We start from the raw sequence: 13473 nt of genomic DNA, 5'->3' as shown, positions 1-13473 counted from the left end.
GTGTGTGTGTGTGTGTGTGTGTGTGTGTGTGTGTGTGTGTGTGTGTGTGTGTGTGTGGGGTGCAGGGGCTGGGGGAGGGTCAGGACCTCAGGACCTCAGGATGTCTTGCCCTTACCTGCCTCCTGCCAACTCCTGGAGGACTGGTGGCGGTGGGGGGAGTTGGGAAAGATGTCTGGTGACCCCAGGTAGAGAATTAGGGTCTAGGCCCCAGGGCCCCGCCAGGGATGAGGTACAGAGGCAGGCCTGCCTGAGAATTAGTTTTCCTTTGTGACCCCGTTCCCCTGCTCATAACCCTACAACAAAGCCCCTTCCACCTCAGACTCTGAACTTGAGCCCTAAAGAGAAAAGAGGGGGCTCGAAAGGGATTTTAGACACCTCTCTCAGAAGCCCTTGCCATCCCAGTGTGTGCTGGGGGCCTCCCTGGGCCCAGGGTTCCCCTGAAGAAGTGGAATCAGGCCCTGGAGGGTTGGCCTATGGTCTGTATTCCCTGTGAAGCAACTGAGTGTGGAAGTAAGATGAGGTGCCCAAGCCCACTCAGAGAAGAAAGTTTCCTCTCCCCAAAGCACCGCCAATGAACATACCATGTAAGCAAAAAGTTATCTGCTCTATTCACATAGCTTCAGGACTAGCCCTCATCTGCCTACCAACCTACAGAAAGGAGGCCTGATGTGCTGGGGACAGCCGTGGGGCTCCTGCGCCAGGTCCAGAATAACCCTGCTCAAAGTTTTGGGCTAAAGAAGAGTGTCTCGGCGTGGCTGGGTGTTAGAGCCGCCAGCATCAGCATTTAGCTCCAGGACCTTCCAAATACCATCCCACCTGTGGCCAGTCTGCAAGGACAGGCCCAGATCAGGGTAAATAGCCACCAAGCTCAAGAACTGTTTGAACAGAACTTCTGGTGCTAGGATCTGAGGCCTCAGGGATCCACGAACCCTCTGAAATCATGTGCAAAACCGTGGGTCCACCCACATGTGCATTTTCCATGGAAAGTCTCCTTGTTTTCATCTGATTCTCAGGCGAGTCAGTGCCCACAAAGGTTAGGAGACCCTGACTTACATCCTCCTCATCCCCTTCCACTAATACTTACTGAGCACCTAGTGGATGCAAGCCTGGTCTCAGGTGGAAGGAGTTTAAAGCAATAATACCAGCCCCTCACCTCTGGACCCTGTGTTTTACTGGTTAGAACACATCACCTCCTCCAGGCCTCATACTCCATAAGCACCCAGGAGAGTGAGCAGAACCAAAGCTACTCTACTTCACAGATGGGAAAACTGAGGCCCAGATCAGGGAAAGCCTCCAGCCAAAACCAGAACCCAGGACTCAAATTCAGTCCCAGCACTTGCCACAGTACTCACGTATAGTTTGCACTCAATATTCGTAGAATCAGTTATTTCCCAGAATGGGGGTCTTCTGTTCAACCTTGGGTAATAAACAAGGAAATGAGTTGTTTTGTTGTCTGATATGCAGACAGAGCCTGCCTTACAAATTCGAGGCTGATTTTAATTTCTTTTGGGGGTGGTGTTGGAGATCATCACCCTTATACCGAGGTGAGGGAAGGAGTTTGTCTCTCTGTCCTGAAGTATGGGGCTCTGCTGACAACAGGGCAGGAGACAGGAGCGTGGGGAGGAGGGGATGGGAAGTGGTAAGCAGATCAGAGCCCTTTCCTCCTTGGGGGCCTGTCAAGGAGGTATCCAGCTTCCTGCCATTTCATGCAGGAAGAAGCACTTTCCTCCAAGCCCAGGGGCAGTCCACCTGGATTGAACCTTGGGAAGCCATTGGCGAAGGCCCCTGAGGTGTGAGAGCCACATTCTTCAGCCCTGAGTGTCCCCTCCAACATGACAGCTCAGAGAGAAATAGATTTGCCCGAGGCTCATAGCAGAGATGCTGGAGTCCTGGCCTGTGTGAGACTGGGGGCAGTCAGGGAGCTCCAGAGAGCGTGCTGAGATACCAGAGGGAATCAAGCGCCCATGTGTCTTCTCGTGGCCCTGCTTCCTTGACACTGAATAACTGGACAAGTCCCTCTGGGAATTTGGCCCAGCAGACATTCAAGGCCTCGCCAGACCCCATGCTGGGTGCTGGGACACAGACCAGAAGGCTTGCCTGCCTTAGAGGTACTTCTAGTCCAGTAGGAGAGAGGTAAACCCAGCTGATTCAAACCTGAAAGCAGAAGGTGAGAATGTGAGCACACCTAGATCATGTTCCTCAAGCCTAGGAATTTGATTAGGTCCTTCCTCACCAGTTGTACACTGAATCCTAATTTCGTAGATATAAAAATATGTGCCCAAGAATAAAGGAAATACAGAGCAGACGTGCATTAACAAGTCTGATTTAGCATGCACTTGCTATTTTTTACGTGCAAAGGTGATGTATCAATATTAAGCACTTTGCAGTACCCAGGAGGTGGGCAGTTTTAGACCCATTTTACAGATGATGAAATGAACTCAGAAAGGCTAAATGACTGGCCCATGGTCACACAGCTGGTGATTGGCAGAGCTGGGAATTGAAGCCAGCCTGCCTGACCCCCTGAGCCTGTGGCCACCATACTCTACTGCCTTCCTGCTATGAGAGAGATGCACGCCAAGAGTCGGGGGGAAACCAGTGGGGACATTCGACCTGAGCTTAGAGAGAGGAGATGTTCCACCAGAAAGTTCTCTTGGAGTTACTGGCAGTGGCAGAATCTGCAGGTTGAAAATCCCAAGAGATGGAGAGAAGCCACCCAGCCTGGGCCACTGTCTCCCGGCCTGGAAGTTCTCTCAGCCTCAGGGGGCTCTTTGCTCCTCATAGAGAGATCACAGTAGAAATCCTCCCTGTGGCCATTGCCTTGGGGACAGCCCAGCCTCCAGGACTTCCTGGCCTGATCCCAATCCAGTACCCAGGCCCTGGGCCTCCATGCGCTACCCCTACCCACAACGGCATCACCAGTCTCCTTGCTGTTTCAAACACCCAGGCTCCTGTCTGCCTCCTAACCTTTAGTCAACGCCTTCCTCCCACCTGAAATGCTTTCCCCATCTCTTCCTACCCAAACCTCACCCTTTCTTCCAGGCAGGCCTCTCTCAAATCCTCCCTTCTCCCCAATTCTTCCCCAAGACTATGAGGACAGGAACCGTAGCTGTTTCAGGGGGACTAACTCATAGCCTCTGGCCCACCGTAGGCTCTTAGGAAATACTGCACTCGCTGGCCCCTCTTATCTCTCTAACAGGATCTGGGACTCAGGAATGGGGCCTGGGGCCTCCCAGAACCAACACACGGGCGTGGACTAAATGATACAACTACTACAAAGTAATAGTTGTGTTTATTACAAAGTAACACGCAAAACACATACCCTCACCCTGGGGCTGGCAATGGGGAGGATCAGGGGTGGAGTAAGGGTCCTAGCTCAGGGAGAACGGGGTGAGGGTCGGGGAGGACTCTCACAGGTAATGTTTTGTACTAAATACCAGCAGCTTTGACATTTCTGACCCTACCTTTTGATACATGAAAACCTCAAAACTCTCTCATCTGAAGTTCTACCTTCATGCTCTGCCGCGCCAGCTCAGTGTCTGGCAAACAGCAGGTGCTCAGTGATGCTTATGGATGAACAAAGGCAGGAATGCAGACCCAGAGTGGGGATGGACACACACGCACAGTGCGGAGGGAGACCCCATGGGCCGCAACCCACCTCCGCCCCTCCCCTCGACCTCCTTTTCAGGGCCCCGAAGGAGGACTGGGCATTCCTGCCAGAATCTGCAAAAATCAATAGCGGGCCAAGGCTTTTCCTGGAGGCATGACCTTCAAGGAACAAAGAAAGCACCGTCTTGAGGATGGGATGCGGAGCCCGGCCCAGGCGCAGAGGCCTTGGGCAAGTTTCCAAGGCCTGAGCAGTCCATGGTCCTGTCTGGGGCCTGCTCTGGAGGAGGGATGAGGCTGGGGACTGGGAGGTCTGGGGGAGGCTCTCTATGGAGCTGCCTCTGCACAGATGGCAGGACAGAAAACGGAGGCTGCAGTCCCTCAAGGAGCTGAGAGCAGGCCCGAGGGCTGGCTGCCCCCTCTGCCTGCTGGTGAAGAGCTTTCCTGCTTCCATGGCCAGCCCTGGTGCCAGCACCAGTCCCGGCCATTGTTCCCGGCTTCCTGGCCCACAAAGAGTGGGCTGGAGCCAGAGCCCCGGGCTTCAGTGGCTGAAGCTGGAGGTCTGTGGGCTCAGAGCCCAGGCGGTCCCACCCCGCTGCCTATCCCCGCACCTAGCCAGACCCCACAATGCCAGGCCTCTCTCATCACTAAGCGTACGGCTTTGGGAAGCCCCTGGACTTCTCAAGGATCAGCACAAAACACTTCCTCAGTTCTGCCCTGCCCATCTCATGGAGATGGTATGAGGCTCAGACCAGCTGGTGGATGGGAAAGGTCTTGTGTAGCAGGGTGCGTGTGGGAGAGCCCTGACGCTCAGGTAGGAGAGCTAGGCTGGCTCCCTTCTGCCCCTGACCTCCCAGTCCTCTGCTTTCCTGAGTGGCCACTATGTGGCAAACACTCCACTCAGGTCATTTCATGGGACCCTCACCCTAAGCCCAGAAGAGAGCATTAATGGCTCCATTTCACAGATGAGGAAAATGAGGCCCAAAGAGGTCCAAAAACCTTCCCAAAGCTTTGGTGCTGATGAGTGGCAGAGGCGGGACTCCAGCCAGGCCTGACTGTTGTGCTCTTAACTACGACAGCACAGCGCTGCCACAGTGGTTCACGAGCACAGGCTCCACCCCTGGAGAGCAGGGTCCTCTCCCGCTGCCCCCCTGGGAGGCCGAGCACAGAGCCAGCCGCACAGTGGGAGTCTGACAGAGCCGTCAAATGATGGGCTCCCTAGGGAAGCTGTCTTTGGTAGCCCAGCTTGCTCTGGCAATGACTTCGAGGACCCAGGAAAAGGGACCCCCATCCCACCCAGCAGTGCCTCTTTCCCCAGGAAGGGGAAATTATTAACTCCAGAGTGTGAATTTATGTCAGCCTCTCGCTCTCGCTCCTCTGGCCCTCATCCACATGTCACCCCTCACCCCAAGGTACCACGTTCTTCCCATCCTGTCAGTGGTTGGGGCAAAGGGAATGATTACCCGGAGATTAAAGGAGATAGTGCTAGTTTGTAGCCCTAGCCACAGCACCTGAAGTTCCCCCATGAAAATTCCATGCTCTAAGAGATGGGGCCTCACATCAGCTATGGGACACAGGAAGCGGTGGGGCTCCTGGGCAGGTAGGTGGGAGACGTACCTGTGTGTGTGGCCAGGTACAGTGTGTGGCTGCTTAAGCCAGTTTGCGCTGTTCCTGTCACTTACAATCAAGAGAGACCAGAATGAGACAGGTGGGGAGCAGACTGGAGGCCGAGAGAGGCAGGAAGGGGAATAGGGGCCACGGGTTGATCCGGTTACCTTCCCAGAATCAGAGCGACAGGTCTCTAAGGACCCTTAGAGATCAGAGGTCAAGACCTCTGCTTCAGATGGAATCAAGACCCCAAGAGGAACAGAGCCTGCCTGTGATCACTTGTTATCAAAGGTCTAAGACCTGAGCCTGAACACGCAGGCCCCCAGGCCAGGGCTCCATTCATGGCCCTGGTTTTGGCCCAGGTGGGAGCCCCACTGCTTTGTGAGGGGAGGCAAGGTGGGGACAAAGGAAGAAAAAGTCATTGCACCCTCCATGTGGGCCCATCCAGGGCTCCTGTGGCCCCTGGCACACGCAAAACACCATCTGTTCAGGAAGAGCAACCTGAAGCTATAAAGCACCCAACACGTGCCAGTGCTTTCCAGGAGTCTCTGCGAGGTGGGTGGGTTTTGCCTAAGGTCACTGAACTAGAAAGGAAGCCAGGATTCAAGCCGGGCACAGGGACAAGGGGCCCTGGGCGTCCTCGCTGAGAGGTAGACGCTTGCACACGGCTTCTCAAGGGCAGAGTCCTCCTGTGGCCACACGTGGAGGGAGTAAGAGGACCATGGGGTCCTGATCACATCCGGGGTCCCCCCTGGCCTCTCCACTAAGACTTCTGCAGCCAGTTTTGAGCTCTCTGCGGTGTGGGTAGCTCCTTATCCTCTTTCTACCCTCACCTCCACCCCTACCTTCAGGGCAGGGGTCCCTCCTGACCACCCTCCACTGGCTCTCAGACCTGGGGGGAGTTGCTTCTACCTTCCTCTCCCCACCTCCACCCTTGCCTTTGAGAAACAGGAGCCTGAGTTGCAGTTGGCCCACTGCGGGACAGGATAGGGGACAGAAGAGGGGTGCAGGAAGGCTGAGATGCAGGCGGCTGGGCTGGACATGCAGATGGATCACCGTGCGACAGGGTGAGCAGGAGTGGGGTGAGAGCGTGTGATCCTCGGGGGCGGCGCCTGTAGGCTGCTCCAGGCAGACCCTGATTTTCCACAGGGGCTAAGCAAGCTCTCCTGCTTACCAGGCCCAGTGCCCAGCTTCTGACCATCCATGAGCTGCTGGTCCCTCACAGATCAGCTCCCTTTACAGGGGCTGCAGTTAAACCCCAAGGATGTCAAGAGGTCACAGCCCAAGGATCCCAAGTGTCGTGCAGTTGGTACCGTCAGCATCGTCACAGCTTCCCCACCAGGGCCGCCGTATGCGATTCCACTTAATTCTCACAAGAACCAAGCAAGGCAAGGGTTAACCTCCCCATTTTATAGATGAGGCAACTGAGTCCCAAAGAGGTTAAGCGACTTGCCCAAAGTCACACAAACAGAATGTTCAAAACATTCGAACCCAGCCTTATATCCCAATCCCAAGCCTGCCACCCTGGACTGCACACCTCACTCCCTCTCCACGTCCCAACATTACCCTCTGAAGAATGACCAGAACAAACTGTGCTTTGGTCTGTGAAGGTCAATGTCTTTACTTCTAAAGCATACATTGGACTCACTATATATTAACATCAAAAGGGCTATCTAAAATGGAGTCATTCTTTTTAAAAATCCAAATTCTCACATTTTATATAAGATCCAAAATGACATGAAATTAAACTATACAATGTTATGAACAGTATAACAACTGCTTTTAGAAAGCAAAATGAAAGAAAAACATTAGCAGTTGGGACTGTTGTCAGCCTGGGTTCCACGTCTTTTGAGGCATTGTGACTAAGGCCAGCACCGAGGGGAAGGACCAGCCCCTCTCTGCGGGCACAGGAAGGGAACCCAGGCAGAGGAGGGGGAGGAGGGCTTTTCAGACTTCTGAAGGTGAGAGTGGGACAAGACAGGTCTCCCTGCTCCTCTGGGATCTTGGGGTGGGCACTGATTAAAGTCTCCTTTTAAGACCCAGGGAAGGGGGCTGGGAGAGGGTGGGGCAGAGCTGGGTTCAAGAGAATCATTTTGATAGTAAAGGTCTTCTGGCCTTCCCGAGGACAGTCCCGGCCATCAAGCAATACCAATCGACTCCATCTACCTACCGGTTTCCTTAACAACCCTCTTCCCCTGCCCACTCCTTATCCTGGACACCCTCGGCTCCATGAGCCTAGTGGGCAGCCAGAGACCTAGGGGGACCCTAGGAGGACCCGAAGGAGAACACTATGGCCTTGGAAGTAGCTGGATGTTGTCCAGAGCATCTTGGTAGAGCAAGACCCCTGAAGTACAGGCCAGCAACCAGACTGATGGGGGAGGGTGCGCATGGGCTGGGAGGGCACTGTGAGGTCAGAGGCGTTCCCATGGTCCTTTCACCTCCCCTACCCTGGGTACCCAGGCATGGTCTTGGCCCTGAAGCAGGGCTGGGGTGGCCTGATTAGGGCCACGCCCTTGAGGCTTTGGTAAGAGGGGTGACACTTGTTCCCATCCACTGGGAAGATCACAGGCTTGGCCCTGCTTCCTCCCAGGCACCAGGTGATCTAACAACCCCCTCTTTCACATCAGTAGTTCTGTAGGGCTGAGAGCACATTCCCCACCAGTGCTTGGAACCATGTCGCAAAGGTGGGAGGGGCACTTCCAAAACAGTGGGATTAGCCCTGGGTGCAAAGGCTGCCTTTCCTCCTTTCCCTGTGGACAGCACTGTCCCTGGCTGAGTGAGTCACAGGAGAACTTCTCTGCCTCCTCCCTTCTGGCTGGGCCAATTGTTCTCCAAGCAGACTGAGCCCACAGGTGTGTAGCACCCCTGTATGTCTCGCCTGCCAGAAACCTGGAGGATGCATCACCCCTGGCTGAAGCTGACGGAGAGGCCGGTGGCTCACAGTTTGCCCTCCTGGTTCCAGGACTACACCACGGAGCTGGCCTTCTCCCTCAAACAGCAACCTGAAGGGGGATGCCCTACACCCAGCTTAGCTCTGGAGTCCAGCCCTTCTCCCAGGCCCTACCGTGACCCTCCTCTTTCCTAACCTATCCGATTCCTAATTAGGCTGAAAGGTCTGGGAAGGTTGGGCTAGCACCACCCCCTCGTTGGGGTGGAGAGAGGCCATTTGACTTCCAGCCTGGTTCCAGGCCCCCAGAGACAAGGGAGGCTGAGGTCTCTCAAGAAAGCGAATCCTGTAATGGGAACGAGGTCTGTGGGGTCAGGACCAGCCACAGCAATCTGCCGCCCCCGCTCCCCACCCAGGCCTGTACCGGGAGTGCCAGGCACCCACACCCTCCACCTGCCCAGGGCCTCCCTCAGAACACCGAGCCGGGTGCAGGGATGGGTGCGAGGAGGCCGGGCCGGGCCTGGTGGGGGCCGCGGCGGGGACTCAGGGCAGGCAGGCGGCTACCTGGTAGGCGCCCTCGGCCGCAGCGGCGGCGGCGCTGTGCTGCGCGCTGTGCTCCTGCAGCAGGGCCACGTCCAGGAAGCGCTCGCCACACCATACGCACTTGAACTGCTGCTCCCGGGCGTGCACGCCCTGGTGCTTGTTGAGGTGCTCACGCTGCTTGAAGGCCTTGTCGCAGTTGGGGCACTTGTAGGGTTTCTCGCCCGTGTGCACCCTCCGGTGCCGCTGCAGGTCGGAGGCGTACTTGAAGCGCTTCTCACAGTCCGGGCACTTGAGCGGCTTCTCGCGGGCCGGGTCGCAGCGGTGCTGCACGAACTCGGAGGACGAGAAGAAGCGGCGCTCACACAGGGTGCAGCGCAGAGGCTTCTCGGCGGCCGAGCAGTGGGCCAGCTGGTGCTTCTGCAGAGCCGACGCCCGCTTGTAGGCCTTGTTGCACACCGGGCACTTGAAGGGCCGCTCGGCCGCGCCCGGCAGGCACTTGTGCCGCAGCAGCTCGGCCGACTGGTCGAAGCCCTTCTGGCACACAGGGCACTTGAAGAGGGTCTCGAGGGTGTGCACGTGCTGGTGGTAAAGCAGGTGGCTGGGCTGCCCGAAGCCCTTCTCGCACAGGCCGCACTTGAAGGGCTCCTCGGTCTTGTGCGTGCGCCGGTGCCGCATCAGCGCATACTGCTGCTTGAAGCCCATGGGGCACAGGTCGCACTTGAAGGGCCGCTCGGCGCTGTGCGTGCGCTCGTGCTGCCGCAGGTCCGACGGCCGCTTGAAGGCCTTCTGGCACTCGCCGCAGCGGAAGGGCCGCTCCCCGCTGGGCGTGCATGGGTGCTGCAGCAGCTCGGATGACTCCTTGAAGTGCAGCTCGCACACGTTGCAGCGGAACAGGTGGTGCTCGCCCGAGTGTGCGTACATGTGGCGCACCAGGTGCGAGCGGTGCTTGAAGGTCTTCTCGCAAACCGCGCACTTGTACGGCCGCTCCGAGCTGTGCGTGCGCTTGTGGTGCACCAGGTGGGACGACTGGCTGAAGCTCTTGTCACACAGCGTGCACTTGTAGGGCTTCTCGCCTGTGTGGATGCGCTCGTGCCGCGAGAGCTCCGACAGGTGCTTGAAGGGCTTCTGGCAGATGGGGCAGCTGTAGGGCTTGTCGGCCTGTTCTGCAGGGGCTACGGCGGGCGGAGGGGGTGCCGGGGGCAGCGAAGGGGCGGCCGTGGCCGCGGGCTCAGCCGCCTCGGCGGGCTTGTAGGTTTTCTCGCAGATGGAACATTTCACGAGGCCCCCAGTGCCGCTGTGCGCGCTGTGGTGCTGCGCCAGCGACGTGAGCAGCGAGAAGCCCATCTTGCAGACGCCACAGACAAAAGGCTTCTGTTCGGCCTGCACGCACTGGTGCTCCAGCAGGTCGGTAGCCTGGTGGAAGATCTTGAGACACTGCGTGCACTGGAACGAGCGGTCGTGGCCTGCCAGGCACTGGTGCTCATGCGGGCTGGACAGGTGCGCCAGGTCGTGACCGCACACGCCGCACTTGGGGCCTGGCTCGCCTGCTGGCTGCAGGGGCGCATGCTGCGGGGGCTGCAGGCCCGGGTCAGGCTGCAGAAGGATGCCATAGACGGCACAGCCCAGGGGGTTCTCAGCTGTGCCTGGGGTCAGTGTGTGCTCGGCCAGGGCCGGCGGTGGTTCTGCGTGGTGTTGAGGCTGCGGCGGCTGCGGCTGCTGCGGCTGCGTCTGCGGTGGCTGCTGCCAGCTTTCCGACATGCTTGGGAAGATGAAACAGGGTTTGGAGAGTAATGGCTTCAGTTTCCCCGCTTAAGATGACCCACACCAGAGAGAGAAGCTGCCCAGGATCAGGTATGGATGAGGACCTCAGACAAGGCACAGAGAGGGGCTAGTCAGGCGGCCCAAGTCATTAACCAAGACAGACTACAAGGCTCTGCCTACAGGACGGGGGTCTTCGAGGCAGGGTGCCAGCAATGGCGGGGAAGCTCTGCCTTCCCTGATGATTGGTTCTGTAGAGAAGAAAGAAATCGTGAGCTTGAGGCAGGGACATGCAGCTGCTCCCGGGGCCTCTCCCTGATCTGCCTGCACTCGCCACATTGACATAAACCACATCAGGGAAGCAAGAGGGGCTCAGGGCTGGGAGATCTGCTCCCTTCACATGCTACCAAAGAAGTCTGCTGGCGGTTCAGCTCCTCCGGCAAAGGGGATGGTGGCTGTCTCCATGCCCAACCCCCATTCAGTTCCCCATCCCTGGGCCAGGCATCCCAACCTCCCAGCTCACTGTCATCCCTCTTTAATTAGCTGTCTCACGGGTGACAGTCCGGGGTGATCTGTCCACAATACAGAGAAGTCACAAGTTCTGCTCTTGCTCCAAAGAAAGAAGGAGGTGACCAGATAGGGCCCTGGCATCCAAAACAAGAATCTTAGTAACATAACTTTATATTTTGCCAAACACTTCTTACTTGGAAGCCCAGTACCTAAGATAGATAAAAGCAGAAAGGCTCTGGTTGAGGCCTCCCTGTAGGCCTGCCAGCTTCTCTCCTGTTGCTGAATCTCAACCCAGGACACAACTGCTCATAAGAACAGACTGTGGGTCTAAGAGGCCAGGCCTCCCAGACCTGAGGGCCCCACAGCAAACGGCCTCAGTCAGTCAATATCTAAAACAACTGCATGAAACTGAGGACCATCTCAGAAACCTTCTCCCATCAAGGGCTGGCCCATACCCCTCTCAACTACCCCCCAGGCCCTCCCCCGACCATGTGTCTGTTCTCTCTTCACATAAGTGGGATGGCTTTGCAGGGACCTGAGCCAGTGCATGATGGGGGTTAGATGGCGGGTCCACAGACCCACGCAGCCTAGATGTCTGCATAGCAGAAGTTCCCTAGTCTAGTCATCTCCCAGAGCACCAAAACAAGTCCTAAATCCTCTTCATCTGACAGTGTCAAGGCCTGTAGGAAAATGTAAGCAATTTCGAGTTTGCCCCTGCAAGGTGGGAAGTGGCATGCTAACCACAGAGCGTTCGTCCCTATCACCTTTCCGGAGAGAACCCTGTTCCCTTGCTCCAAGTCTGTAACATTTTGGATAATCAGTGGAAGGTAAAGACCACCCAGCTCAGGCAAATCTCTAACTCACCACTTTGTGGCAGCATAAGGTAATGACAGCGAGAGGGAAGAACTTTTAGAATCAGACACAACCCACTTTCAGGTTCCCAGCTCTTCTGCCTCTAACATTGAAAAGTTTCTAAGTTTTCTCCCAATGAAAAGAGAAGGAAGGGGATGCCTTTACAGGCCAGCCTGGCCTCTAACTGCCAAAGAAACATAAGAGTCAGGCTAAAAGCTGTCAACCTCAGCATCTTTCTGGGAAGAGAAGAAGTAAAGAAGCCGCTGCTCTGGGTGGAGGCAGCAGGTTGCATGAGTGAGCAGGTACTGAAGCCTCCCCAGGAAAGAGGGAAGCAGAACTACTCTGAGCGAGGTCTAGGTCAGGCTGCGCCAACCCAACTGTTTTTTGTTTTTGTTTTTTCCGGCATGAATGGCTGCCACACAGGGTCCACGGTCCTAGGCCCCCAGCTCAGCTGCCCACCCTGTCCCCCCTCCAGGAAGGTGCGGCCAGAGGCCTCTCTGATCACTCAGCAAAGAGGATGAGAGACTAGGGTGAGGGCAGCAAGCGGAGGCCCCCACCTGAGCCCCACCCCAGCCCTTCCTCTTCCCTGGGAAACCGAATGAAAGCCGATCACCTCCCTGCCGGCAATGCCCGCCGGCCCAGCTGGGCTGCCTCCTGTCAGCCCTCGCCGGGAATGGACAGGCCGCTGCGGCCCGAGGGCCGGCCCCGCGGGCGACTGGGCCCGAAAAAGGCCCCAGGGCTGCAGGCTTGGCCCGGGAGACAGCTGCGCGTCGAGGTCGGCCTGGGCCGCCCAGGAGCTCAGGAGGCCGCAGGGTCGGGCTGGAGGGAGTGGAGGGGCGGCCGGGCCGGCTGGGGAAGGGGTGCGGCGGGCGCGGGAGGGGCGCCCAGCCGCGGCCCCGGGCGCCCAGCCGCTCACCTGCTCCAGGCCGCCCGCGGGGTCAGGCTCAGGGCGAGTGGCCACCAGCTGCTCTCTCAGCCGCCCCTTTATTCCGACTCCATCCGCGGCAGCGCGGCCTACGCGCTCTGCCAATCCCCGGCCTCGCGTAGCGGCGGCGTCCGGCTCGGGGGCGGGAACGGGCTAGCGGCGGCCGGAACCGAGGAAGCGACGTGCGCGGCCGGGATAGCGGGGCCGGGGCGGAGGAGCGCTGGGAGGGCGGGCGGACGGACCGATGGCCTTGCAGAAACCGGCGGACAGGCGGGCGGCGCGGGGGCCAGGGAGGCGGGGCCGGGGGGAGGAGCGGCAGCCTGGGTGGCGGCGGCAGCGGGAGTAGCGGGCGGCGTGGAGCGAGGCCGCCCCCTGCCGGGGACCCCGCGGCCGGGCCGGGTCGGACAGCCGCGCGCGCCGGGCCGGCTCTCCAGTCGCTCGGCCGGCACGCCTCAGCTGACCCAGGGAGGGCGCTCTGTTTCTGACCACCCTACTCGGCCATAAGGGTGGGAGCTCCCAGGACCCAGTCCCCGGTCCGACCCCTGAACCTGAGAGGAGGGGCCTCCTAGACTCTGAACTTCTGGAACTGACCCGCCTCTGACTGTTCAGCTCGCTCTTAGGGGATGGGACCCCGGAGCTCGTACTTTGGGCCTGCTTGAGGAAGAGGCCCCGGGACCTCTGACCCCGCCCGGACGGCGAGGGCAAGGGTGAGGGCACTAGACTCCGATGGGTCTAATGCGCTGACCTCTGACCCAGGGACCATCTGCTGCTGGGAGGTCCCGAGCTG

At 58.1% G+C, this 13473-nt stretch overlaps 1 protein-coding gene across 2 annotated transcripts in view; it reads right to left on the bottom strand.

The window, feature by feature from the left end:
* ZNF319 (zinc finger protein 319) overlaps positions 1-12954 on the bottom strand; it is a 27341-nt gene extending 14387 nt beyond the window's left edge. The window contains exons 1-2 of one of the 2 annotated variants that reach the window (XM_027119754.1): positions 12678-12954; positions 8663-10650 (exon numbers count right to left, since the gene is read on the bottom strand). In XM_027119754.1, the coding sequence (XP_026975555.1) occupies positions 8663-10399 (1737 nt within the window). In that variant the 5' untranslated portion in view covers positions 10400-10650; positions 12678-12954. Of the gene's footprint in view, positions 1-6814; positions 10651-12677 lie in introns of those variants that run through there. The other variant, XM_027119755.1, reaches the window with a different exon arrangement.
* Between the last annotated feature and the right edge of the window lie 519 nt (positions 12955-13473).

This window comes from Aethalodelphis obliquidens, unplaced genomic scaffold (genome assembly GCF_003676395.1).
Source record: "Aethalodelphis obliquidens isolate GAN/ISIS:26980383/991018 unplaced genomic scaffold, ASM367639v1 scaffold20, whole genome shotgun sequence".
Classification (NCBI taxonomy): Eukaryota; Metazoa; Chordata; class Mammalia; order Artiodactyla; family Delphinidae; genus Aethalodelphis; species Aethalodelphis obliquidens.
This window is presented reverse-complemented; position numbering and strand designations above follow the sequence as displayed.